At 61.8% G+C, this 27,693-nt stretch overlaps 1 protein-coding gene across 1 annotated transcript in view; it reads right to left on the minus strand.

Moving 5' to 3' along the window:
• The window catches only part of SDK1 (sidekick cell adhesion molecule 1), a 384,821-nt gene that overhangs the window by 55,091 nt on the left and 302,037 nt on the right, over positions 1 to 27,693 (minus strand). The window contains exons 23-30 of the mRNA XM_039878899.1: positions 20,181 to 20,290; positions 18,489 to 18,639; positions 17,688 to 17,925; positions 16,249 to 16,364; positions 14,872 to 15,061; positions 12,704 to 12,802; positions 2,957 to 3,151; positions 296 to 497 (exon numbers count right to left, since the gene is read on the minus strand). Of these exons, the coding sequence (XP_039734833.1) occupies positions 296 to 497; positions 2,957 to 3,151; positions 12,704 to 12,802; positions 14,872 to 15,061; positions 16,249 to 16,364; positions 17,688 to 17,925; positions 18,489 to 18,639; positions 20,181 to 20,290 (1,301 nt within the window). The remainder of the gene's footprint in view (positions 1 to 295; positions 498 to 2,956; positions 3,152 to 12,703; positions 12,803 to 14,871; positions 15,062 to 16,248; positions 16,365 to 17,687; positions 17,926 to 18,488; positions 18,640 to 20,180; positions 20,291 to 27,693) is intronic.

Consider the following 27,693-nt stretch of genomic DNA (forward strand, 5'->3'; position numbering starts at 1 on the left):
AGGGGTCAGGACGCCAGAGCCCACACTGCCAGGCCCACTGTCCCTGTCACCCCTGCCTTGTCAGCCTGGGGCCTGGGGTGTGCCAGCCAGCTGTGCAGTCTGTCTGCAGGACAGACCTGGGGAAGAGGCTGGGGGGACCCTGGAGCCGTCGGTCCCCGATACACGGGGTGTCGATGGAAGAAGAGGCATGCACCCTCAGACTCCAACCCTGTGGGCAGGAGCCGGCTGAGGGCTGGGGGGCCCCTGGGGGCGGGGCCCCGGTTCCCGGACTTGGGTCCCCTGGCGTGCTTGGTACCTTTCGACTGCGCAGGCTGTGGCCCCGTGACTGATGGACGAGGAGTAGGTCTGCCACTGTCCCCCGGGCAGCTCTCGCACCTGCACGGTGAAGTACCGGATCGGGGAGGCCCCGTCGCTGCCCGGCACCCACTGGAGCCGGAGGCTGCGGGCGGTCACTTCTGCCTGGGGCACCAGCAGCTCTCTGGGGGGCGCCGGCCGCTCTGCAACCAAACAAGGACAGACGAGGGACATGTGAGAGGCTGCTCTCCCCAGGGAGGCTCCAGCGGAAAGTGACCGCGGTGCTGGCTGACACCGTGCTGTTGGCCGTGTGGGTCAGACAATCTGAAGGTGACTCCTGGTCTCCCAGGGGTGTGACTGGAGACCCCCGCTTGCTGCCGGAACGAGCCGCCCTCCGGGCAGAGACAGATGGACAGCATGACCCGGCCAGCATGCGTTCCTGACCGCCACACCATCAGGCACGGGTCTCGATGGCACCTGGCCCCCGGGGGAGGGGTCTCGATGGCACTTGGCCTCCCCGGGGGAGGGGTCCGGTCTCGATGGCACCTGGCCCCGGGGGAGGGGTCTCGATGGCACTTGGCCTCCCCGGCCCCACAGGTCCCTTTGCACAGGCTTTCGTTCTGATTTTGGGCTCGGAGCAGCTTCGACTCTGAGTTCCTATCCCTGGATGTGAACTCGAGGCTGGACAGCGGCAGGCATCACGCTCCATCCTCCCCTGGGGCGTGGGCACCTCTGGCCGTCCCTGGACCTCTGTCTGGCAGCGCCGGGGCTGGGGGTGCAGGGACACGGCCAGGGCCTGCCCAGGCGTGTGGATCGTCGGCCTGTCCCTGAGTCTCGCCCCATCGATTTCAGCAGAGAAGCTCCATGGGGGAGAAATAATTGTTTAATCGTGTGTCATGATGACTCGATTCTGATTAGACTGCGGGGCAGTGACGCTGCAGCAGTGGCTGGCCTGCCGTCCGTGGTGAGGGGCCGCCGAGCTCCTGGACCTACCCTGGTCAGCGCTCCCTTCCGTGGGCACGCACCGCCGCCCATCTCCTCCTGCCCCCGCCACGGCCCCCGTCCCCCTCCGAGGCCTCCCTCCCGGACATGCCGGCACCTGGGAGAGTGAGCTGGGCTCCCTGCCCGAGCCACGGACAGGACTGGAGGCCCTGGCAGGTGGGGCAGAGGACGGGGGGTGGGGACGGAGGACACTTGGAGAGAGGTGGCAGGGCCAGGCCAGGGGCTTAGGGCCATCTGGGCTTGATCCAGAAATTCAGGCAGCAGGACAGACGGGCGCTGTTCCTTTGGGCCTGGCACGGATCGTGACTGGTCACCGAAAACGGCCGTGTGAAGCGCTGACTCGCTCGTGTCACTGGGGCACTGGCAGTCACTGCACGGGGACCGAAAGGCCTGCCGTCCAGCGCTGGCCTGGACACGCACCTGGATGCCACCTCCTCCCACACGTGTCTGCTCCGAAGCGCTGCCTCGCTCTGCTCTGAGGGTCCCTGCCCTTCACCTTGGGGTTGGCCACCGAGGGCCACTCTGCCGTGGGAGCGTCATGTCCCCTGACAGGGCCTCCAGGTCCTCCTCTGCGAAACCTCAGCACACTCTCCGTGAGAACTGAGGACGGGGCGGTCGGGGCGGTGCCTCGAAGACGGCCGGCAGGCAGCTGGCCCCGCCATGCCCGCTGCCGCCTCTGGACCTGGCTCGGCCCTGCAGACTGTGTCTCAGGCGCTCCGGGCCGCTTCCCATGCTCCCCGAAATGGCCGACTGACACTTGCAATAACGTGGCCCCAAAGACAGACACAGCAGCTGTGCCAGCTCTGGTGGCCGATGCACACACGCCCTCGGGGGGCCCGCATTGCTGAGTGCTTTGCACAAACGCCACCAGGCCGGCAGCAGGGCACAGAGAATGGGAGGCGAGGGCTCCGCCTCAGGTCGCTTGGTGCCCATCAGCTGTGCCTGCAACCTCCTGGCAGTCGTCATTGTCCCCGGGATCTGCGGGTCTGGCCATGACTTCAGAACCTGGACTTGGGGCCAAAGCTGGCACGACCCCGGGAGTGGGGGAGCCAATTCCAGGGCGAGGCTGGGAGCACCCGAGACCAGCCCGCAGCAGGCCTGTGGGAGGACTGGTGGGGTTCCCATTGGGGTGGCAGACCTCGGCCCCACCACTGTGTGTCCCGCAGCCTGTCTGGGGCTCAGCGTCCCCAGGCTTCGGTGAGGATGGCCCAAGGCAACGCAGGCCCAGTGCTCGCCCAGTGCTCGGGCAGGGGCATCCACGGACGGCTCCTCTGAGGCTGGGAACAAGCGGATGGAGCGCCTGCTCCATGGGCGTGTGGCTCTGAGCGCCAGACCAGCACCTGCCACGGGGAGCTTGCCCTCTGACATGACAACTGTGTCCCTGGGCCGTGACACAGCCCTGAGTTGCGTCTGTCTTCACCTGGCCAGTCATGTCTGTCTGAGCAGGTGTGAGCAGCACGTGGGACGATGCAGACTCGCCCGGGAACGTGCCCGCTCCAGGTACGGCTCGGTGGCGGGGTGAACGCCCAGGGCCCCAGCCCCTGCTGTGCAGGCCACGAGGGCCTGACCAAGGCCTCCTGCCGCCAAGTTCACAGCTCCCAGCCCAGCCCTTCGGTCCTCCCTGACTGGCCGCACCCAGACTCTGGTCTCAAGGTCTCACCTCTCTTCTCGGTGGTGATGACGGTGGCCTCCAGCGGCTCCCCCCAGCCCTGCCTTGTCTTGGCGGACAGCCTGAAGATGTACGCGGATTCTGGGGCCAGCTCGGTGGCCGTGAACTGCCTGACGGTGGCGCCGACCTCCACCGTGGTGAACGTGTTGGGGCTGCTGCTGGCCAGGCGGTAGGCCACCTGGTACCCTGTGGGTGGGGACACGGGGGGCCGCGGTCGCTCACTCCTTCCGGCCCCCAGGGAGCATCCCGCCCCCCACTGCAGTCACGGCTGGGCTGGAACCAAACGCCCGCTGCCTCCTCGCTGTTCCAACCTCCTTGACTCTGAGGGGCGGACGGTGCCACGGAGCGGGAGGCCACGGCCGTGACGGCTGGGGCTCCGAGCGCTCGGCCCCCACGACGCCGGCTTCCGTCTCATCCTTCACGGCACGATGTGACAGCGGTCCATGTTCCCGGCGGCCCTGGCACGCCGAGAGTGCCCGGGAACAGTGAGCGCTGCGGGGCGCAGAGCTGCTGCCCAGGCCTCCTCTGCCCCCACCCCTCCCGCCACCGGCCCTGCCCTCCCCTGGGCCCAGGGCAGTGCCCATCCTAGAAAGGTCTCGACAGTGCCCGCTCCCGCAGTGCGGCCTGGGCGGCCCTCCCTGCCATCGCCCCGTCTGCCCGCAGACGCCCAGCTCCCTGGCATGGCTCCGCTCCCCGTCCTCCCCCCTCCCCCAGCCCCACAACACCCCGGTCGCAGTCCAGGCTCGGCCGAGGCTTTGCTGTGTGACTGTGCCCTCTCGGAATCTGCCAGACTAGCTGCTGGGGACGGGGACGCGTCCCCGCGAAGGCTGCTGGTGGCCCATGGGGTGGGGTCCGCAGCGCCTGGTGCAGCCAGAGCAGTCAGTGCAGGGGCGTTCCGGGGTGTCACACTAAGCAGGCCTCCGCCTGCACGGCTGCTGGGCGCTGCTCCCCAGGCAGCCCCTCCTCCGCCTGGTGTCCCGGAGGCCTCTGCGTCACCACCTCCACTGGATCTCACTCTGGGGCCTCTGAGCCTCACCCAGGCACCGACCCTGGCAGTCTCGGGGTGCCTGATGCCGGGCGAGGTGTGAGCCTGCGCCACACGAGCGGGCGCAGGGCGGGCTACGCGTGGGGTGGCGTGTGTCACCCCAGCTTCCCTGGAGACAGAGGCACTCCCAGTCCGGCCTCTCCGCCGCTGCCCCCGGCTGGGGCCACATCTCTCGTCATCGAATGAACACTCATCTTGGAAAACTTGTGGGCTTAAGCTGCCTTTTTAAAAACACGGCACTAACACGTTTCGTTATTACCTTTTCAACTGTATCACATTCGTGTGGCTCAAAAAATAGTACACGGTGCAGGATAGTTTAAGGTGAGTTTCCCTCCACCTGTCCCCAAGCCCCCCAGCCCCCGCTGCCGAGGTAGGTGGCCTGCTGGTGGGATCTGAGAAGGGATCATGGAAGTGCCAGAAGCTCCCTGCCCCACCTGGCTCCGCGCGCCAACACCTGTGTGGCCGGCACTCGCTCTGCCAGATGCCGGCTTTCCCATCTGATCCTTCTGAGGGTCTGACCTGGCCTCGGCCCTTCTAGGACTTAAGCCTGAGAGTGCCGTGTGGGCCACCTACTCAACCCTCTGGTCTTTCGACAGCATCCACTGCTCGCGACGAGCGGGGGTGACCCAGCACCCTGCCCCTGCCCCCCTCCGCCTTCTCCGGCATCGGCTACGTTATCTCAGTTTGAGCCTCTGCCCTTCTAAACACATCTCCATCTCTGTTACCTGACCTGCCAACTCCGAACTCCAGCTCGGACACTCAGCGCGGCTGGGAAAGGGGTCGGTCAACGCTCTCATGGCTTTCAGGAGCCATATTATTATTTTTACGCTGTTGGGGTTTGGAGTGGGCCTGAGGGTGAAGCGTGATGCCCGTCCTGAGGATGTGAGGCGGGGCGCAGGCCAGGCGAAGCGGGGCGGGAGCCGCCGCGTCTCAGGGCTGTGCTGTCCTGCTGCGGACGCCCTCCGGATAGACGCTGACCCAGACCTCACGGGACCGGGCCAGCCAGGGGCGGGTAACGAGCTCTACTTCCCACCTGACGGCTGGAGGAAATTCAGTCTGTGCCTAGTACCGATGTCATCGTCATAGCACATTCCCGAACTAAAGACAGACATGAAGGAAAGATATTTTGCAAAGACAAACTGAACTTCATAATCAAGCACCAAGGCTACCCCGGCAGACACCGGCGCTGCCGATGAGAACAGGGTCGAATACGACCCTGTGAAAACCTCAGCAGTGAGGGACGACCCACGGCAGGTGAGTTTAGCCATCTGAATAATACCCCCGGTGATGGAAAGATGCCGATCCTCCCCCCAAAGCAGAAACTAACTGTAAAAAATTAATACGAACGGAGCCACTTTAAAATGGAGCCGGAGCGGCCACCCCAAAGGGACCGCCTGGCCCGTCTTGTGCCTCAGACCTCTGGATGTTAAAACAGGAACAAATAACCTCTGGACTGGGCCGAGGGCAAAATTAGGTCCCAGAGAACTGTTGACAAAGATAATAAAGCGGTTATGACTGCGGGTCTGACGAAAGCGTGGTTTGGAGTCAGCGTCGCTACGTTACCTACACCAGTTAGTGTCACTGCCTTGCACCGTCCGCCTTCCTTAAGTGGACGTCACTGTCCCCTTCCCTTTCTCACGAACACCCCTCACCTTCGTCTCCTAATCGGAGCACCCTTTGGGCTTCCGCCTGAATTAGTGGTCCCGGAATTGCTATTCTTACTGATCTCGAATAAGTGCTGCCGCCTCTGACTGTGGCCTTTCATTTTTGGGGGGATGTAAGTTTGCACTGCAAACAGACACGTGTGCACGTCTGGGGCCTGTCTGCGCGCACGCTGACTTCCTGGGTGGGACGAAGCCCCGTTGGTTCCTTCTCTGCAGAGTGACAGCTGTGCCTCCCCCTGAGGTGGCAGGGAGAGGCAGAGAGGGCCTGACGGAACGTGTCCTCCCAGCACCCGTGACACCAGAGGCCTGGCTGCGCCACGCAATGCGGGTGAGCCTTCCTGGCACCCTGACCTGTCAGTCCGTGGCAAAAATCCAGTGACGGATCAGAATTTTGTTCAAGGGCGTGTCTTTGTGAATCGCAGAATTTGGGGACTAATGGGAATTGGTCTCTCTTTAAAAGCCCTCTCTCCTGGCCTTGCTGGCCCGGGCCCACTCTGCACCGACGGCCCCACCCCTAGCCGCTGTGCCCCCCATACCCCGCAGAGCCCTGGAGTGACCTCTGACCTCGCCCATGTCTCGCTGGGGCTCTGACCTCGCTCCTACCGTTCCCTACGGGCCTGTGCCGCCTCCCCGCGCTGGACGGTGTGTGCCACGTGCCCCCTCCCCGCGCTGGACGGTGTGTGCCACGTGCTGCCTCCCCGCGCTGGACGGTGTGTGCCACGTGCCCCCTCCCCGCGCTGGACGGTGTGTGCCATGTGTCTTTAGACTTGACCTGGCCACAGAGCAGGATGTCGGGAGCCCCTGGCCCGGACGGCACTCGGAGTCTCATCTCTGGCTATGGAGGGTGAACACAGCTGGCCCCCATTTAGTAAGAGGGCTAACGATTAAGGGGGCCCCATTAATGGGCCTGGAACACTGGCAGGTTCAGGTGAGGTGGCTCCAAGTCCCCTGCAGCAGGGCCCGGAGCCAAGGCCATTAAGTCAGGTGGAGGGGTGGATACGCATGAGGCCTCACTGAGGAAGGGTGGCGTGCACCCCAGGACAGGAAGTGGCACGGGGCGTCATGGGTAGGGCTGCCCTGGGTCACCGCTGGCCAGCCTGGCAGATGAGCAGCGAGGCCAGGGGCCCAGCCCCACACCCGACACCCCAGCCTCTGAACACTGCTGCCTCAGGCCTGAGGCTTCCAGTCACCCCAAGTCAGCCCGAGTGAAGAGCTCACGAGGGAGGTGACCCCAAGTCAGCCCGAGTGAGGAGCTCACGAGGGAGGTGACCCCAAGTCAGCCGAGTGAGGAGCTCACGAGGAAGGCGACCTGGGCAGCAGGAGGGGGCGGCAGGGCAGGGCAGGCGGCTGGCAGAGGCTGTGACACAGAACCCTCCGGGCACGGAGGCCCCACACTGCTGGACACTCTGCAGACGTGGAGGGGGCTGCACTGTCGTCCCCAACGCCTGCTGCTGGCCGACGGCCACATCCCCACGTCCAGGGGCAGATGGAGCCCTCGGGCCCAGCTGCAGGCACACTGGGGAGGGCTGCGGGGAGCTGGGCAGACTCTGCACCTACGAGACGACTGCCTCACCGTCCAGCGGGCACTGGCTACTACCTCAGGGCCTCTTTTCTATGCATTTGAATTTGAAACTAAACTGATTTTACTGTAAATACAGGTTTTTCATTCTGTCTCTCGCCACCTCTGGAAAACATTTTTTCCCTCCAGAAACCTCCATTTCAAAGACTGTGACGTCCCCTGCACGGACCTGCCGTGTGAGCGCCCCATGGGGCAGAGGTCACTGGCAGCGGGATGGGCTCCCCTGGCCTGGCTTCCGCCACTGTGACACGGACATGACGACACCCACGTCATACAGCCGTGGCGGTGACGCCGTGAGGTACTGTGTGCAAACCGCAAGGCACGGTGGCATCTGTGGCCACCTGCAGGGGCCTGGGCTGCTGTCTCCTCTGGCCCAGTTCCCGCCCTCGGCCACCGGGGGCAAAGGCCGCAGCCTGTGGCTCATATTTGTACCTCCTTTTATCTGCTTTAAAATGAGAGCCCGTCCTTCCGTCCCCGTTCTGTGCTCTGTGCAACGTAAAGATTAACGCTTATGTCTTACCTTGCCCTGTTTTTAAACGTCCTAGACTCGCTGGACAAGAAAAAAGAGGGTTTTCTGCCCACAAAAGGCAAAGAGCAGCCGCTGCGCTCGAGTTCCCGCCTTCCTGGAGCACGGCGGCGTCGAGAAGAGCGTTTCGGTGGAAAAGGCTAGTCACGTGATCGCGGTGGCAGGGAGGGCAGCGTGGCGTGCTGACGCCCGGCGTGGCACGGTCAGGGGACCGCCGTGTGAGCGAGGACAGGATGCAGAAGCCGGATCGACGGCAGCCGGTCCTTCAAGTTACGGGTGAACCAGGGTGACACGGGCCACCAGGGGAGTGAGGCCAGGGGCGCGACATCGACCCGAGGCAGCCGAGCAGACGTCACAGGTGGCTGCTGCCTTTTATGGACTGCGTGCTTCCTGGGCACGAGGGTCAGAGAGTCGCCTGCCAGTGACACGTCACCGGGGCCCTGGTACCCAGGTCTCCACAGCCAAGGCCAGCAGCACGGTGCTGCCTGACGCCCTCGGCAGCTGCTGCCGGTGGCCGTGAGTGGTGACAGCCCACCAGTACCCACTTGATGTTCGGATAACCCGCGGCCGCTGGGGCGCCCCGGGAGGCCTGCGTCAGCCCAGGCCAGAGGCCGAGAGCTTGCTGGTTTTACGGCTCATCCGTCTGAGGGCGGGGAGCAGACGATGCAAAGGTGGATCAAATCTGCGTCTGCAAACGGGGGGTGGGGGGTGGGGGGGCACATGCAGTGGACCCTTCCTCCCGGCAGAGCCTGCTGTGATAACCAGGGCGGATGTCAGCGCCTGTCGGCAGGTACGGGTGGAGACTCCGGCAGGTCTGGCAGGCACACTGTGTGTTTCAAGAGCACAGGCTTCGCTCACTGCGGCTGAACAGCATGTAAGGGAGTCGCTGGAGAGCGAGGGAGGGAGGGCTGGCCGAACCTGTGGGAGGGGGCTCCCGCCGCACCCCCAGGGGAAAGCTCTAAGCGCTAAAAGCGCTCCAAAGTAAAATATTTACGCAAATAAGCAAGTGTTTTCCTCTAGGCACCAGCCGGTGTTTCGTGCTGTTAATCTCTTTTGGAAATGCAGGAACATGCTTTGATATGGATCACACGGGCAGGGGCTGCAGCGCTGTTTATGTGTTTATGGCTCGGGGGCCCGGAGCCAGTGTGGGGAGGGTGACTCAAGGTCTCTGGGTGTGAAGTGAGTCTTGCAAAAAAGCATGTTTGCCTCCCTCTCCCGTGAACTCCGATCTGAATCTTTAGAAACTGTTTTCCCATCCTTCTTACAGCATCTGCAATTTGGTGTGCAAGCTATAATAATATCCAGGTGACAGGTTACCCAGACAACATTCGTCACGATTACAACCGCCCGCCGTTACAACAAAAGCAGCTCTGGCGGGGTGTTTTCTGCATTATCGGCAGACACGGCAAACTCGTGCTCGGCATCGGTCTGCCGTGGCTGGAATGCTCGGCCTTTCAAAATTACAAACACCTCCTCTTTCCTGGGTTTTTGTGATTTTCAATGAACCCCGGGGCAACAGATCACAATCGGAACCTCTCATTGCAGCCCAGGCGCAGCCCATGACCTGGCTGCAGACCGCCTTTCCGGCCTTTCCGGCCTTTCCGGCCTTTCTCCCTGTCCTGTCGCCACGAGCCCCTGTCCCAGCAAGCAGGGTGAGGGGTGCGGCACCACGGTGCGGTGAGCTGGGCGGTGACAGAGGCGTCGGCCCAAGAGAAATGGCGGAACACGGAGCTCTGACGGTGACGTGCAGCCATCGCTCTAAGCTCTCGGGGACAACTCGCCTGACCCTGGGAGGGAGGCGCCCTGCTATTCGCTTCTGAGAGATGGGACGCTGAGGCCCGGGAGGGCTGCATGGCACGTGTAGACTCAGGCGGCCCAGGGCGGGACCGGCAGCGTGGCTGCCGCGTCCCCACGCTGCCCTGCTCTGCCACCCGGCCCGTCTGCAAGGCAGTGCTCCCAGTGCAGGGGAGACTAAGGCAGGCGGCCGTGATCCGCGCCACGCCAACGGCTGCCCAGGCCACCGGGGAGCTCAGGGCGGGGTGAGGCGGGCCGCTCGGGGCTGTCAGAGAAGCCTCTCGAAAACTGCTGCTCTGGCCAGTCCTGAGGGACGCGAGCTCCGGTGGCTGCTTGGTCTTTCGCTGTCCCACCCTCTGCAACCTGAAGGTGCCGACCCCACGACGTCCCGTGTGGACACGGTGCCCAGCGAGCACTTGCCGGCTGGGTCTCGCGCCCGGCACCTCGAGTCCAGGGTGGGGAGGGCAGAGCTGGTCCGCAGACCACGGCGGCCGGTGAGGAAGCCTGGGTGTGACGACCCACGGCGAAAAGAAACGGGTCTGACGACGGGAGATGTAAGGGTTACGTGAAAATCAGTACAACCCAAAAGAAAAGGGGGACCTTCTGCCACCGACGACCGTTGACATTCTCAGTGGTCATGCTGGTTGATGCTCACCGAGCTGAAGGACCTGGCCCTAAACCGAAGAGCCAGCCTCCCTGGGTTCAGGCGCAGGAAGCTGAGTCGCTTGGCACTTACGACGTGTCAGTGTGGAAAGAGCCCGCAGAAGCCGGTAAGGAATGGTGCGTCCCCAAGAGAAAAGTGGTCCAAGGACACATACGGACTGAACTGTGCGTGCCCCCCATTCATATGCCAACCTGAGCACCTCAGGACGTGACAAATACATCTGAGGACACTGTCTGTTAAGGGGGATTAAGGTAAAATGAGGTCATCGGGCTGCACCCTAATCCATTATGACTGGTGTCCCCATGAGAAGACAGGACACAGACACGCACGGGGGGCGGGATGGCCATGTGAGGACACAGCCGGCCGCAAGCCAAGGAGAGAGGACGCAGGAGAAGCCACCCACCTGGCAGAGGACCAGGCAGGCGCTGCTTGAGGCAGACCCTCCCGAGGTTTGCGAGGAAGACAGACCGAGGGTGATTAGCTCGAAGCCATGGCAACGGAACCGAGGCACACCTCTGTGCGTCAGAGAAAAACTCAGCGAACGCGCACTTTCCTGCTACCCACCTCCCGCGGAGTCCGCCGTCGGAGCCTGCTCACCAGACGCTCCAGCCAGCACAGCGCAGAGGGCCGCAGGGTCGGGACTGGCCGGGGTGGATGGAAGGGGTGGGGGTCGGGGTGGGGGGAGCCGGGGCTGCAGGCCCAGGCCGGGCGGGGCCTCCTTCCCAGGCAGGTGGGGAGACCCTGTGCTCCTGGACTCCCGTTTATCAGTGACAGGCCGGAACTCCACATTCTGAGCCCTAAAAACGGTTTCTGCTTCGTGCGGGGACGTCCCCTGGGTAATCGGATAGTCAGCCCCACTTCTTCCAGAAGAGGCTGCAGCCGGGGCGCTGTGCTGAGGGCAGGCTCTGCCTGTGCGTGGGCTGCGGGGGGGGGATCCTGACACTTCCCGCCTGCCCCGGGCTGGGGCTCACGGTGCGGGGCCTGAGACGCGGCCACATCTCAGTGGGACCGCCTGAAATGCGCACACGTGAGAGGCCTCTCTGGTGGCTCCTTGTGACTGCAGTAGCAGGAACCTGCAGTCCCAGAGGCCACCTAATGCAGACGCACTGCGCTCATAGCAGAAACACTTCTATGTCACAGCCCCAGGGACCCACAGAGGCAGAGCCACATGGAAGTCGGCCACAGCCCTCTGGCGGGACGACTCAGGCGGCCCCAGGCCCCGTCTCAATAAAGCGAGAACTTAGTACCTATCTGCCTTTGTGTGTCCCCTTCTCGAGGCTGCCAGCCGTCATCTAAAAGACACACCCGAACACATCGCTTTGCTGCTCAGTCTTTGGGGGGCTCCAGCGGATTTTCAAACTTAACTATCTGTTTGTAAGTTCAGGCTCACGACCTTCCTGTAAGTCACTGGCCCACAAGCTGACGTCCTGGGGGTCTGCTGTGGGCTCGGATCAGCTAATCACCACACTGCGTGCTGACCTGGGTCTGCGAACACACCACGCCGGGCGCCCTGCCTTTTAAATGCCCAACCTGAAAAGCTGGGGCCTGCGGGCCACTTCCTCCCGGCCTGCGGGGCATCCCTGGCGGGCCCCAGCCTGGCCCGGCCACGTCTCCAGTCGTGGGTCAGTCTACGCCCTCTCGGGAAGGGGCCCGCTGTTCTGGCGGAGGGTGTGGCCCTCTCCCTGTCCTCTGAGGCTCTGGAAGCCTCTTATCCAAAACACCCGTCCACCAGGAGCCCTCGCCAGGAGCTGCTGGCAGGGAATCCAGGGGAATCTCCGGCGTCACCTGTCACCCGTGTCGGGACGTGTCGCCCTGACAGCACCGTGGGCGTCCCGAGGATGGCGCATCCCACCCACTGCTTACTTCCCACCGTTTGCACGATGCCTGGCACAGAGAAGGCTCTTAATTTGTCATGGTGGAAGGAGGACTAGATAAAGAAACTGATGATTTTTAAAAAATAAAAGTCGTCGCCTTTAGGGAAGTAAGAAAAATGAAGGCTTTCATCATCGTTATCGGAGCTTCTCCTCCGAATGAAAAATTAAAAGTGAACACCTTCCCCGGAACCCAAGGCACACAATTCATGCCGCGACTTCTCCAAGGCAGGAGGTGCCAGCTCTGCAGCAGAAAAAGATGCAGCCGGGGACTCGGGAGCAAAGGCTGGGTCCGCCTCTCCCATGAGAGCCAGCCGCTGGTTTCCCAGGACGTGTCACAGCAGCCCGGGCGCTTTGGAGCGGAGGGAGGCCCAGCCACGGTGGTGTCACCGGGGACCGCGAGTGGGTTCTCCACCTGCCCAGAAGCCGGGGTGCCCAGCTCACAACGCGGTGGGGCCCACCCCGCTCCATTCAAAAGACGCTGGGCTGCTGTGGGCAGGATGCTTCTTCACCTCTTAGACGTCTAATAAATTGTCATTTCTAATGGTTACTTCTCTGTGGGCTGCGCCCGTTTTGATCACTGCGGCCCCCTTACCCAGAATAACGCCGTTGGGCTCTTCCGGGGGCTGCCACACGATGCGCACCGACGACAGCCTCACTTCCGGGAACACCAGCCTCACCGGCGGGCCTGGGGCTGGAGGGGGAGAATCATGTGATCGGGGTGCCCTTACGACGTTGTCGGTGTATGACAAGGCTACGCAGGGTTCCGCAGGCTGGCCAAGCACAGCCACCACCGCAGATGACATCCTTCATGGGTGAAACCCGCTAAGTTTCGAGTAAATGACTTGAAATCTAAATAAGGAGCAACGTTGATTTTGAGGAACACTCGTCTCTGATCCGGCGGGCAGTCATGTGACTGGGAGTTGCAGGGAGCTAGCAGCCCCACTGCTACGTGGCACCGCAGAGCATGCATCAGAGTTGGGATTGGAGAGGTTTGGGTGGGAGGGTGAAGTGGATGAAGGGGTCAAGCACATGGCAGGGGAAGGGAACTAGACTTGGGTGGTGAGCATGCAATAGCGTGCACAGACACCGAGTTATAATCTGGTACACCTGAAAATTACATAGTGTTATTAACCAAGTTACCCCAATAAATTTAATAAAACAGTTCTTCACCAATCTGAGCTCATTTCTTTTCTGGGCTTGATATCAAGAGGCAGGTATCAGGCAAGTAAAAGGGCCTAAAGTATCCCCCCCCCCCAACTCTAAATGAAGGTTATAATTATTGACAATACATGTTTATAATCAATGTATTGTCCTATAAAATTGAGTGATGTGCACAACCGTATATAATAATTCTTCGGTGTGGTACGGTGCATCAGTAATTAAAAAAGCAGTTTGTATTGTGGCAACATTGACCCGTGGGGGTCACAGGCCTTGTAAAACATATTTACGTAAGTGGACAGGCGAGCGTGTGGCCACTATCAGACCTTCCTGTTGGAGCTTGCTAAGTGACTGACCCCCGGTAAGGGACAGTGGCCCGGAGCAGTTGGTACCGAGATAAGATGGTGTGACATTTACTCCGGGGCCGCTGAAATCCACCCCTAGCCAGGCGGCCGGGAACCGTGCTTCACGTTTGAAGCGTGTGCTGTGACTCTTGTGTTTGGGAAAAACACACGTGAGGAGGCCTCAGGCTCACGCCTGGGGACGGCGCACAAACACGCCGACTCCGACACAGTCTTGTGCCACCTCGATCCCCTGTCCTGTCCCTAGGGGGACTGTCTGGGTCCCACCAAAATGATAGGGAGGAAAACATGTTTGTATGAGGGCTGTGAGGGAAGACACGGCAATCTGCGAGTTGCCATTCACACTTTAGGAAGAAACAATGAAAACTAACCACGTCTGAAGGAAGTTTCTAAAACGTCTCTCTTACTTTGATGTAACCCAGGACACGCTCTAGCTTTATACAGTTTTGCCAAGAAACGACCTTCAGGGAACACGTCCCCTCTCAGGTCCCAGCTGCCCTGGGACTCCGCGTCCGGGAGGACGGCCCAGCAGACAAGACAGCTGGTGGCAGCCCTGCCCTTGCCAAGGTCCAGCCACCTGTCCCCGGGAGAGAAAGGGGCAGCAGGCTCAGCTCAGCAGGCAGCGAGCGGCTGGAGTAATTCAGAAAACCTGCGACCGTTTTCCTTCTGCCAGGTGTCAGGGTCCCTGGGGTGGGGTTTTGGGGGTGGCGGGGAAAGGCCAGTGTTTTTCCCTCCGACATATTTATTGTAGTCTATCTAATAATGGGCACTCAGGGAGCTGACCTTTAAGCGTTTGGCGTCTGCAATGGAAACGCCCATTTCCTGGTGGCTTAGAGTTTCATAAAAACAGGGCCCAGGAGGGGGTCTCGTCGCTCAGGCCAGAGCAGGGGTGATGTGGGCACGGGAGGGAGCCCCACAAACACACGCCCTCTGTGGGCCTAGTCTCACCTCGGATTACGCCAACGAAGGCGCAGGCAGCGCCAGCCCAATCGAGGCACCGGGTCGGGGTGGATTTTTTAGGATTCGTGCGGACCCCACCGCGGGCGGCGGCCCCCCGTTTTACGGCCCCACCCCCACCCCGCCTGTCCTGCGCTGCCCGCTGCGGGGACGGCCCGGGAACCTGCCTCGGTTCGCGATTAGGCCATCTAAACGCGCAGTGACTGCAAACAATTTTGTTTTGTTTTCCCGAACTGAAAAAGGAAGAAAGAGATGGTTTGAGGACCGAGTTGAGCGCACGCACCGTCGTCCTGGGTGCGCGCCAGCGCGGGCGGCGAGCTGGGCACGCCGGCGCCGATGCGCGTGAACGCCTGCACCTGCAGCTCGTACAGCACGAACTTGCGCAGCCCGGCCAGCAGCGCCGACTGCGACTGGTTCCCGCGCACCACGTGGCTCCGCGGCTCGGGGTCCGCATCTTGGGCCCGGAACAGAACCTGCAGCATCAACACAGGGGCGCGGTGAGCGGGCGGGGGCGGCAGGTCGCGCAGGGGGACTGCCGGATCTACTTCCGCCACGCGGGCACCTGGGCAGGTGCGCCGCATGGCGGCACCAGGTAGGAGGCCGGCAGGGTCCCGCCCAGGCCCGGCGGCCGAGTGGCTGCCTCGCCACGACGCGCGGGGTCGGAGGCAGCCGTGGCAGCCATGCCGACCACGGCCACCAGGATGGGGACTACTCAGTGACACGGACGGCCTGCTCCCACAGCACCACCAGCAGCGCCCGCCTTCCCGGTCATGGGGCTCCTGATCACAGGGGCGCCCTCCCCCTGCCACGCCTCCTCACGTCCCAGCCCTTCATCGCTCACCTCCCTGAACGCGTCCCCATGACCGTGACCCGAAAGGCCACAGGTGGCAGGGTCCTCAGGGAAGAGTCTGAAAACAGCACGGGCGAGCGTTCCCTCGGGGCCCAGGCGTGTGCTGTGCACCTTTGGTCCACGACCCCCCTCACTGGGACGCTGTGACCAACGGCCAGAAAGGAGCACTCGGGGTTCCCAGGGCGGGGGCCAGGAGCCGTGAGGAGGCAGAGCGCGGGGACCGTCCTCATGGCGCCGAGGGCACCGAGGGCACTGAGGCGAGGGTGGCCTGGCCCGCCCCATGCAGGGAAATTCGTTTTGCTGCTCGGAAGGTGACGGATGGAAAACAGTAGGTTTCTAAGGGCCTGGGTGGTCGCACGGGACACTGAGCCCATGGTGGCTCCGGGGCCCTGAGGGTGTGCGGCCGCTCCCGTCGACGCCACTGCCCAGGTCGGAGCAGTGGTGACGACGCCTGTGCAGACGCGCACCTGCGCCTCAGTAACACCGGCCCTGCACTCACTGCGAGCGAGGCCGCTTCACAAACGATCCACTTCACTCTCGCGCCCACCCTGCCTCCCCCGCTCCTTTACTGGTGGGGAAACAGGCTCAGGGTCCGAGGAGCTGCTACTATTTGTGCCCTAGTTTAACTTACGTGGTGGGGTCACACCAGTGCCTAACCCCAGACTGTACTGAGGCTTAGATAAGACAACTCATGGGACAGACAGGCTGGTGCTGTCCCTCCGTGAGAAAACAAGAGCTCGCTGGCCTGGTGGAGTGACGTGTGGTAGCACCTTCAGGTCTTAAGCTAAGGAATGTCACCTTAACACGTACCTTGTAGCCCAAGATGAGCCCATTCTGGTCCTGCTCGGGTACCGAAGCCCACGTCAGTAAAATCTGGGTCGAGCTGACAGCCACGGCTGACACGTTCTCAGGGGCGGCAGAAGGAACTGCAAAGAACGAGTTAGATTGGCACCTAAAGTCTAAAGGCTTCTATAAATAAAGGGCCAATTTTTATCCGAATAATGACGTTGTCCTTAAAACAGCGATGTATCCTGAGCATTTCATAGCGGTCGGATTAAACCTCTGGGGTATAACAGAAATGTAAATCTCTTTAATATGAGCAACAAATTCCATAAATCCTGGGTATTTAAGAGCTCAGTTTTATCTGAGTCCACCCAGCAAGAAAGTACGTTCGGTCTGTTTTTATATTCACTTGTGAGGACTGCGGACTTTTAAATGGGAAAGCCTCCCTGCAGACTGCGGCCCACTGGTACCCCTAAGCGTGGTGGTCTCTGAGGGGGACCGTGGGGCTGGAGAGGTGACGTCGTGATCGGCAGGAAGCGGAGGGGTGGGCGGATTCACTGCCAGCTCCCTCGGGCACGTCCCTGCGCTGCGTGGCTTCAGATCCCTATCGCGTTGAATCCCCACAATCACCCAGCTCCAGACGGAGGAAGAGGAACCGAAGCCGGAGAAGATCGCATACGTTGCATCTGAATGAGACGCTTTTATGTGGCGAGCTGGGCCTACGGACGCAAGCTGTGCAGTCTGACTCGTGCGCACGTAGATAACGTTTTTACCCTCATCTGTTCACATGTCACCGGACTGACTTGCCTTGATACGTTTGCAATGGTTCAGATGTAACGTGTGCAAAGACAACAGTCAGACTTTAAAAGCAAGGGCTTTATCTTCCAGATGATCTCAATTTGCTTCTCTCATTTTCTTGTGGACCCGTTTAAACCTCGAACCGTTCGGACCAGAAAAGATGGACGTGCAGGTCCCCAGATGAGTCAGTGGTGTCCTTTCATTGACAGGCACCACTGAGCAAAGAGCAGCCCTCGGGCGGCCTGAGGATGCCACTGCCCTGCAGAACCTCCGGGTCCGGAGGAGGAGAAGCGCTTCGTGCTCACGGTGCAGGGCGTGTCTGCACCCCGCACCTGAAGGCCTCAGAGCCTACACACGCCCGCGGTTCATTACCGAAGGTGAAGATTACAGATTACCCCTAACTAAACAAACAGTGACTGAGTCCAGCCCTGGTGGAATTCATCGCAGATTTCAGGTGAGCGGCAGGGGGCTCCAGCCGAGCGTGGCCGCCATCACCGTGGACTTGGCCTGATGACCAGGCCACTCAGATGCGGGTGGGGTGGGCAGTGGGCCTCCTCTCACCTGACTCTCCTGCAGTGAGGCGGGGCTGGGGCGGGGCCTGTTGCACCTGACTCCAGGGGAGGAGCCTGCGGCCCAGGGAGGCGTGGCCGGGGCGGGGCCTGTCTCACCTGACTCCCGCGTGCGCCCGCGCACCGCCTCACTCCAGGGCCCTGCGCCCACGGCGTTGAAGGCCTGTAGCTGCAGCTCGTACTCCGTCCACTCCTCCAGCTCCTCGATGGCGCACTCCCGCTCCAGCCGGCCGTGGACGACGTGGGCCCGTGCGGGCGACTGCAGGTCCGGACGCCAGTACTTCACCCGGTAGCCCACCGACTCGGGGTTCCCGTTGTACTGCGAGTCGGGCAGGGGCTGCAACGAGCCACGGGGAGCTGAAGCCACGGAACTGCCCCCCGCGGCGCTGTCCACGCGCGGGCCTGTCTCTGAGGCCGGCCGCGTGGAGAACACCCCTGGGGGATATCCTGAGAAACTTTACTCTAAAACTTCCCCAGAACTTTTCTTCCGTGAATTAAATGAAATCCTGTCAGTAAAGTCGGCTGGGTAATTTTCTTTTAATACGTTTGGCTTAATTTTGTGGGGAAATGTTCTGATTAAATACCAAGTTGGGTCTCTCCCAAGTCCTGAGTGTTGGCTCCGTGTTGACCTAGCTTAAGGACTTAGGGGCCCGGCCTGTAGCACCTCAGATCTCCCCTCGCCCCCCAAGAAGCCATGAGTGACAATGCTAATTAATAACGTGGCCTGGGCTGGCCTGAGACCCAACACCAATTGCAAAATGCAATACTTTTTGGCTTAATGATGGGATTAGTCTGGACTAGAACGATGGCGTGGCTAGGAACTGACCGAGCTGTGGGTTCGCGTGCGCCCCAGAAACATGCGCCCAGGGAACGTGCGCCCCGGGAACCTCCCCCACTCACCACCCAGCGCAGCCGCAGGCTGGTCTCACTAGCGGTTCTGACGGCGACGCTGGTGGGCGCCACGTCGGGCGGAGCCTGCAGCGTCTGGATGACCCGGGACGACTGGCTGGCGGGGCTGGCCCCGACGACGTTCACCTGCCTCATGCGAAACCTGGAGGCACAGCAACCATGGCAGTCACGCTGCAGCGGGGGCAGGAGGGCCAGCGGGGAAGGCGGACCAGAGCGGGAACCCCGCGCCCGTGTCGGGGGCTCGTGCGCGTCCCCCTCTTGCCACCTGGTCTCACTGAAAATGCGAATGACACATGCGGCCCTTTTCCCCAAAAGATGCCAAATAGCGATAAACGTGCTGTGAATCGGCCGCGCCGTGTCCTCAGTGGGGGCCTGGGGGGACGGCCCCGGGGGAGACTGCCACCAGCTGCAGCCCGCTGACCCGGGTGGAGGGTGGTCTCGGGGCACTGAGTTCAGGCAGCTGTTCAACCGAACTGACGTGCTGGAACGTCACCGCCAAATGACAGCCGTGAACGCCCAGTGCCCTTCTCATGCCCGGGCAGCCACGCCCCGGTCCCCATTGGCTCAGGAGAGGAGTGGTGGCCCCAGGACCCAGTGCTGCGGACACCATCCGTGGGCAGCAGACCTTCCCCGCTTCCCGGTCTATAAAATGAGGGTGGGGCTGGACGTTCACTGAGCCCACGTGCCCATTTCCAGTTCCGTCTGTTCTACGTTCACATCTGCAATGATTGGATTTGAACTTATGTACAAGAGAAATACCCACAGCACAAACACGTGTTTGTGACAGAGGCTTCCTAGACGTACAGGGACTTCAGGCAGGGGCACTGGGCTCTAATCACAGTTTCTGATCTCAGGAATAATTACGGAGCTGGTAATAATTTCACTTGGTCTCGAACCCCAGCAGCTCATTTTATGCTAAACGTTTTCTTCTAAAAGCGAGTGCGTGGTCCGCCATTCGACTGCTACACTCTTAGAGAGGACGTGAAAACGAACCGGCATCTCTCATGAGGTTTAAAAACCACCTGACCCTCGGTGCCGGGCTGAAAACGGTTCCTCCCGAGACGCCGCTCCACCCCTGACTCCCTGAATCAGTCATTGTCCGTGTTTCGTCCCCAGCCTTCTGAGACCAGCTCAGAACAATGACACTCTCAGCTCCATGTGTGGCAATAACCGGAAACCGCATCGCCTTCGATGAGCTGACGGGAAGTTATAACACCCCTAACAGCTCACGGTCACAACGGCCCTGGTCAAGGCCAAGGATTTACCGCCCGGCTACGTTTCAGGATCAAGACGCGAAAGGGCGAATCGCCCGTTAGGCGCTCCCTTAGTGAGACCGGCAGCTGTCACTGAGGAGGGACGGTGCTTTGTTCACACACAGGGCTTCGCAGTCCCAGGCGGCCACAGAGATGTGTCAAGGAAAGTGCCACGTCTCTGCGCAGCAACGAGCCGCTCCACAGCGCCCTTCCAGCCAGCGCCGATGGAAGGCCTGTCACCAGTCTCACGGGGGCTCGCCTCCCTCGGGGTCGTTCCCGCCTGTGACTCCTGCTCCGACAGGGTCCGTTCGTTGCTATGGCCACTCGGAAGTGTGTCACTCGCATGCACATGACGGGCCCGGCTGTTGCAGAGAGAAGCTGCCCGCCGGAACGCCCCACTGTGCCCGCGCGCTGTGTGGTAGCCCCTCACCTGTAGTGTGTGTAGGGTGTGAGGTTGGGGATCTCCAGCATCTGGGCGTCAGGCTCGTTCTCCTCCTCGTAGAGGCTGACCCACTCCTCCTCGTCACCGATGGCGCCCACCTGCAGAGAGGGGGTGCTGGGTGGCCGGGCAAGAGCAGGGTGGGGCTGCTGCCTATGGCCAGCTGGTGCCCCCCAGGTGGGGAGAGCTGAGTCCCACACACATGCCCCCCAACTTGTGCCCTGGGGGTTCAGCTTCTGCCATTCCCGCCATGGGCAGGACCTGGGCCCCCGGAGGGCCGACCTGAGAGCCACGCCTCTGGGAACGCACGTCTGAGGGCTTGGACACTGCTGGGGCCCCACCGGCCACCCTGTCCCACCTCCCGCTGACAGGGAGGACTCACAGAGTGGCCCAGAGAAAGACGACGTGGCCAGGACCCCACATGGCCCCAAGTATCCTTACTTAGGGCCCAGCACCATTTCCGCCACATGCTAACTAGGGGACTTGGTCTGTCCTGCCCCCACCCTGCCCCTTCCCGCCCCAAACACACACCAAAGACACCCTGCTGGCTCGTCAGGGGAAGTCCTCGTACAGAGGGGGACTCATGGCTGCCTTGAGAGCCAGACCCACAGGCCCAGGCCCGTGCGAGTGTGAGGGCTTGGCCGAGTCCACACGTGCCTGCCCTGCGGTCCGCCGGCCAGCCCCTGGGCGCCTGCAAGTCTCCCAGCCGCTAGCCCACCCGAGGAGTGTGACACGTGCTGCAGTGTGGATGCACCTCAAAAACATGTCACGTGCGAGAAGCCACGTGTGACTCGGTTTCATAAAGCACGCGGGAGAGAGAAGCCCACAGGGGAAGGCACGCTGGCGGTGCCGGCAGCCGGGGAGGAGGAAGTGGGGGCGACCGCTCCAGGGCCCTGGCGATGCTCCGGAACTAGGAGGACGAGGTGGCCGTGTCGGCGGGAGGGTGACTCTCCCTGTGATCTTCCCAGGGAAGAAGGGGGGTCCCCGTTCCCCAGCTGCCTTCTAAAGGGTGACCACGGGCCGCCCACGGGGCTTTCGTTCTGCCGAGTGAATGGACCGCGACGCCAAGGCCACACGGCCCTGCCGCGTTGTCACCGCCTGCAGGCGTCACATAGCCTCTGACACCTGTGCCTCGCGAAGGCCCTTCCCGCCCCTCCCCCTCCTCCTCTGCACCCGGCAGGGCGGTCAGGCTGGTTCCGGGGACCCGCAGGGCGAGGGGGCAGGAAGGGGCAGTCCCGGGAGGCACGAGGGGGCGAGCGCTGCCCAGGGCTGCAGTACATGGGCGACACAGCCGGACCCTCTGCCCCCGGGACCTGCACGTCAGCGTCCACGGTGTGGCATCTGGCCAGACCGTGAGGGGACAGCCAAACGCAGCCCCGTCCTACACAGGGGAGCCAGAGGCAGGCTTCCCAAACGGGCCCTGGCTGGGTCTGCAGATGGCGGCCGGGCCGCATCCGCCCGTTCTGCCCTTGGGATCTGGGTTTACTGGGACGTGGCCATGCTCGGGGGTTTGGGCTGCTGTGGCCGCCTCTGTGCTCCCACGCGGGGCCCCGTAGTGGCGAGCAGCAGGGACCATGTGTCTGAAAGCCCGAGGCACCTACTCTCTGGCCCTTTCCAGATGTCGTGTGCCCGCTGCCCTCGGCGCAGGCTCCGCCTTCCCTGCCTCACGGCGAGGTCTTGCCACGCTCGATACCACTTTGCCCCGTGAGGGTCCCCGAGGCGGGCTCAGGGTCTTCCTCGTGGTACCCCCGGAGCTCCACGGTCCAGCCCGACCCCGAGGCCCAACCTGTCGGGGGCACCATGAACCATGCACGAGCTCAAAACCAGCACTGGGAACGGGTTCTCACACTGAGCCCCCCGAAGCAAACTGTTCCTGAAAATGGAATTTTAGATGCAGACCTCTGCGCGGAAACTTGAACTTCTACAACAAAACGTTTGCGGTGCGATCTGAGGAGACCAGGCTTCTTTCCAGGGTGCAGCCGGAGCCCTTGCTGGGCTCCTCTGCTCCACCGAGGTTTTAAGATCATCACGACAGAGCGTTCTAGAAACTGGCTGTTCGCTAACGATACACTGGACACAGCCGGCCGCAGACTCTTTGAAGATAAAGCAAATCAGAGCTCCACGGGGGAGCTGGGATCGGGGGTTTCCTTCTTCTTTGAAAGCTAACAAACAGCACTTGACAAAACTTAGTACAAACGCAGAGTGCCACACTTTTCAAGGCCCTCTCAGCAGGCGGTGGCGTCAGCACCATCAGGGGCTGCGGTCCCGAGGCCCCAGGACGTGCTGGCCGAGGGCTGCCTGCCTCGCCTGCTTGCGTCTGGCACCAGCTGGCCGCGAGGCTGGGCCCCGTTGACACTGAATGCCTGGGGTCCCAGAGCCGGCCAGCCTCGCCAAGTCAGACCTCGGTCATCAGCCTTGGGAAAGCCTCTGCAGTGGGAGGGGCCTCGGACACAAGGGCGGGAAGCCAGCTGCACGGCAGGACCTCCAGCACCCGCCTGTGGCTGCAGTGACAGCCCTGAGCTCAGCACCCCCGAGGCCAGGAGAGCAAAGGCTCCTCAGAGGCCAGTCACCCACCTCACTCAAAGGTCGCCACAAGCAGAGGAAGCTGCAGCGGGGTGCGGGGAAGCAGGCTCCCTCCACGCTGAGCCAAGGGACAGGAAAAGCACTCGGAGAGCAGGTTCCGTGGAGGCCCGCCAAGCTGAGAGCTCCCTCTTGGCTGAAACCCGGCGTCAGCAGGAAAACTTGCATGCCAAGCAGCTTGCAGTTTGCATGTCCCCTCTCCTTCTGAGCGGTGTCCCCGGGCTGAGCCACGTGAGGCCTCCGGAGAGGCGGCTTGGAGGAAGGGGACAGATGGGGCACCGGCAGGCAGCGCGAGCGCGGCCCAAGGCCAGTTCCCGAGGCCACGAGGGCCTGCACCGTCAGCTGCGGGGTCCTCCCAGCACCCGGGGACCTTTCCTGGTCCCCGTCCCCTCCCGCTCCTGGCCTTACTAGTCGGTTCTTTATTTACTTTAAACTGTCGAACATTCTGCCTATCTTCAGGAGCAGCGGTATGGTGCAATGACGTGCGTCCCCTCATTTAAACATAGCTCTGGGGGTGTCTCTGACACCAGGGTCCCCGGGTCCCCTCTGGCTGCCCAGCCGCTGCTTCTCTGGTTCCTCCTTCGTACCCACTGACCTCAAAATGAGGTCTCTCCCAGGTCTGCCCTGGCAGCTGCCTTTGTCTCCCTCAGTGATGGTGTCCTTCTTGCTGGCATTGGGTGTCCCTGCACAAGCCACCTCAGACTGCGTGGCCTCATTGCTCCTGACGGCCAGGTGACGTCTGAGTCCCAGCGGCTCTGGGCCGTACGTCCCACCCGACAGGCCTGCAGCACGGCTGACATCTTCCTCCCGGGATGAGCCTCTGGACGGCCATGTTCTGGCCATGACACCGTGGTCCCCTGTCATCAGGATGGGACACAGAGCCGTTTCCTGGCTCCCTGACTCGGCCACGGTCTGCCCACTGGGGTCGCCTGTCACCCCACGGGTGGCATTCGCTGATTTCAGCGGCCGGGCCCTGGCTTGGGAGCCGCTGACCTGCTGCTGCAGCTGCTTTGATGGCTGAGCTCGGAGACAGATAAAGGACACAGCAGTCGCTCGTCAAAGCCTCTCGACTGTGGAGCAGACCACGGGGTCGCGGCTGCCCGGCCCGCTTGCCCTCGGGCCCATGGGGGGACGCTGGCCCAGCCGGTCCCTCTATGATGAGCACTCAGGAAGCCACGGGTCTAAGGGCGCCCTCAGGTGCTTCTGCGCCCGGAGCCCCCTTCCCCAGCCAGTCACCCTGCACGGTCCAGCCCGATAACGTCCCTGAAGCACAGGCCTCAGCTCTTGTAGCCATAAAGTGACAGCTTAGGTGGGACTGTCCATCCCAGCGGCATGTGGCTTTGTCCCTCTGACCCCGCTCCCTGCCCATGGGAACAGGCCTCGTCACCTGGGCACATCACACCGGTCCCGCCCGCCCTTCCCTGTCCAGTCTCCCACGCCCTCCCCAGGGACCGCCATGTGATTCACCATTCCCTAAATGCGTCCCCCGAAACATTCAGCTAGTTTTACCATAAAGCCCTCTCCTCCCACGGGAGGCTTCTCCCGGAGGCCGGTGACTGTCTCTGCTCCACCTCGTGGCACCATGCTGAGACCAGGACACGCGGTGTCTTGGACACTTCTGGACAGAAACAAACGCCCTGGCAAGGCCTCCCGGCCGCCTCGCGGTCTCGCCTGCACCTCGTCCTGCCACAAGCCCGACCCAGCTCCCCACAACTGTATTAGTCACATTTCCGGTTTCTGTGTTTGATGCTTGGGCATCTGGGGTGCTGGGACCGCCCCTCCAGGGTCAGCCGAGGCGTCAAGACCGAACCGCTCGCCAGGAGCGCCCCTTTCAGAAGCAAACCCCCTGCCCAAGCCCGCCCACGCTTCCTCGGTGGGCTCACAGCCCGGCCACCGGCCACCTGCCCTCTCACCCAGGGACCAGACGAGCAGAGCAGACCTGTGCCGAGGCCATGGAGCCACCCACACCAGCCGGTCCTGAGCCTGCTCGTGTCTGTCCCCTCTCTCCGCCCCCGACCCGCCCTGGTGCTCCCCCGTGTGGCCCTGGGTGGCGGTCCCCGGTCCCCCCTCCCCCCGGAACTGTGAGGAACAAACTGTCTTCTCAGTGTGTCGTCTCTATCTGTCAGCCTCACTAGAATCTGAATAAAATTAAAAGTTGAAGGTTAAAGCAGCAGGTGCCCCGCCATCCCTAACTCTCAGCCTTTCGCCGAGCTGGTCTCTCGGCTTGGAACGCCAGCCTCCCCGCCAAAGTGCTGTTCGCCCTTCGAGGCCCAACCGAAGCTCGCCTCCTACGCGGCGCCTTCCTGGATTATCCCGGTGCCTCCCTTGCTGTCTGGCGCTGTCTCAGCAGCATTTTCATAACAAGTCTTATTTGTATCCATCTTCAGAGTCCATTTAATCGTCTCCTTCAACCTCTCCGCCTCTAATTAATTATGAGTTTCCGGAGGCAGAAACGAATAGGTTTTCATCTTCATCATCTAATACGTGGCACGAAACCTAAAACCTATCAAACTGTAGGTGTTTCATAAATGTTTGCTGGATGAACGGATGACTGAATGGAAAAACTATAAAAACTAACGACCGGAAAAACGAATCATACAGGCAAATCAGAATTCGGGAGAAAGAATGTGAGCAGGCCTCACAGAGAACAGGGAAACGTGACACGTACCATTTAATGTGGTTTGACGGTTGTGGTCTACGTGTACACTGACCTCTATTTCTTGACAATGACGCGCAGTAAAACACTTCTCTCGGCCCTACTTGAGTCGTCACTCGGGCTGCAGTGTTTTCTCCTCATGTGGTATTTCTAAAAGTTCCATAAAAGGATCTAAAAGGATCTGATAGACTAATGAACAGAAAGGCCGCTTCAGACCACTCGCCCTGCACAGATTCCCCACGCCGGCTGCTGGACGGAGGGACGTCACTGTGAGGCTGCCATGCAGACGACCAGGCAGACGATAAACTTTCCAAACTCTCCGAGTGTGCATTTCATCGTCACTTGTCACCTCGGTGCCCGACTGCTCAGGAGGCGCATTATCCAGAGCAGAGAAGCAGCCGGTCTGGCATATTTACCCAGGTGACCGTGTCATTACTGAAGAAGCCATCAGAGCTGGTGACAGCCCTCCTATGCATTCGAGACAGGCGATTCAGAAATAATGTCACTCTTTTTCTTCATATTATGAAAAAGAAATTCAACTGTGTCAGGATTTAGTATAATTGAAACGCTGACAGATAGTTATCGCAAGGGCCGCAGCGGCCCTCACGTCCACCTGTGGGGGGAGGAGGAGGAGACGGCACCAGCCGTTCGCAGTCCCAGCTCCAGGGCTCACGGTGACGAGATAGAACCATCCAGCCCACCACGCCGCAGGAGAAAGGACCCCCTCGAATCTCTCCCCCGTCAGAGGCGACAGGCAGCGGTTGGACAGGTGAAGACGCCGACAATATGCTTCTACAGGGCGGAGGCAGCGGAGGCCGGGGAGCGCGGGGCGTGGCGCCCTCCGGCTGTGGGGTTCCTCGGTTCCGTCCGAGTGAATTCTGAGCACCGGCAGATTGGTTCCCAGAGGACCCTTGGCGCTGGGGCAGGCTGGCTTCTGGCCCAGGGCTGTGGGCCTGCTTCTGAGCTGCAGACTCCGTCTCCCTGGGGCCCAGCCCCCTGACCACAGCCGCCCCCACGGAACCTGGCCCTCGGCCGGGCCTGCCCGGGGGCCCGCTCGCCCCCCAGGGACTTTCCAGGGTCAGCCCAGGCACCCAGGACGCGTCTTTCCACGGAAGGCCACGCCGTCCGGAGCAGCCTTCTCTGAGGCCAGGCGTCGGCCCTGACTTTGCCCTTGCCGTGTGTGAGCGCCACGCTCACGCTTCCCTGCGCTGTTGCTATGCCAACGAGAAACTGAGGCCGGGCGAGGCCACGTGCCTGGTCCCCGCGTGCCTGGCTCCCAGGTCCTGGTCCTGGTCCTCCCCTCTGTGCCGATGGCCAGCGCTCACGGACGCTCCTAGATCTGGACGATGGCTTGTCACTACGTGCCCGACGCTGCGCTTGGCGCTCTGCTCTGACAGCCTGTCCCTCCGCTGACCCGGCCTGAGGCCATACACATCCCGCAGGTCCCAGCCGGTCCCGTCCTGCAAGCCGCCAGGCCCAGGTCGGGATGGAGCGCCGCGCTGAGACGTGGACCGAGGGCCGAGCTGGGGACCCGAGTGTCTCGCTCCGAGGAAGCGTCGATTTTTCTAAGCCTCGACATCGCCAAATTTATGCCACTTTCACAGACCCGCAAGGAGAGAAAAAATCACTGAAAATACATACACAGGAACGTGAACAATTCAGAGCAACACTTTAGGAGGGCTGCTTATTTCTCAGGCACGCGCCTATTTTCAAAAGGAATTCACGAACGGAACCTCCTCGGCCCGCGGCCCACGGCTTCTGCCTCTGGGGCGGGGACGTCGCCAGGTCTCGGCAGCTTCTTTCTTCCTGAGTCCTTCCTACCCGCTGCAGGTGGGCGGCTTTTTATTCCTCCCCAAGGCCCCGGTTCTGTGCGGGGCTGGACCACAGTAAGCGCCTGGGGTGCAGGAGAGGCTGGAGGTGGGGGGACGAAGTGAATCCTGCTGAAAAGGGGAGGGGACTGTCACCACCCAGAATTCTCGGCTACACACTGGGCTTTAAAAGTGGGGGCAGCTCGGGCACAAAGCGGGTGTTGTGGGCTTCCACCTGTGCCAGGAGACAGCAGGGCACCATCCACCGCAGCCTGGCCACGAGGAGGTGTTCACCTGCTGGACCAAGCGGGGCAGGGGTGCTCGCCGCAAATGGGGAAGTAAGCGGCTCCCCCCTCGTCACCACCCCTGATCCGGCCTCTCGGCGGGCAGTGTGCTTGTGAGACAGAGAACGTCCCTCCACACTCGACTTCTCTGAGGAACACGTCACTCCAGGTGACAT

This window comes from Pteropus medius, unplaced genomic scaffold, assembly GCF_902729225.1.
Source record: "Pteropus medius unplaced genomic scaffold, Ma_sr-lr_union100, whole genome shotgun sequence".
Classification (NCBI taxonomy): Eukaryota; Metazoa; Chordata; class Mammalia; order Chiroptera; family Pteropodidae; genus Pteropus; species Pteropus medius.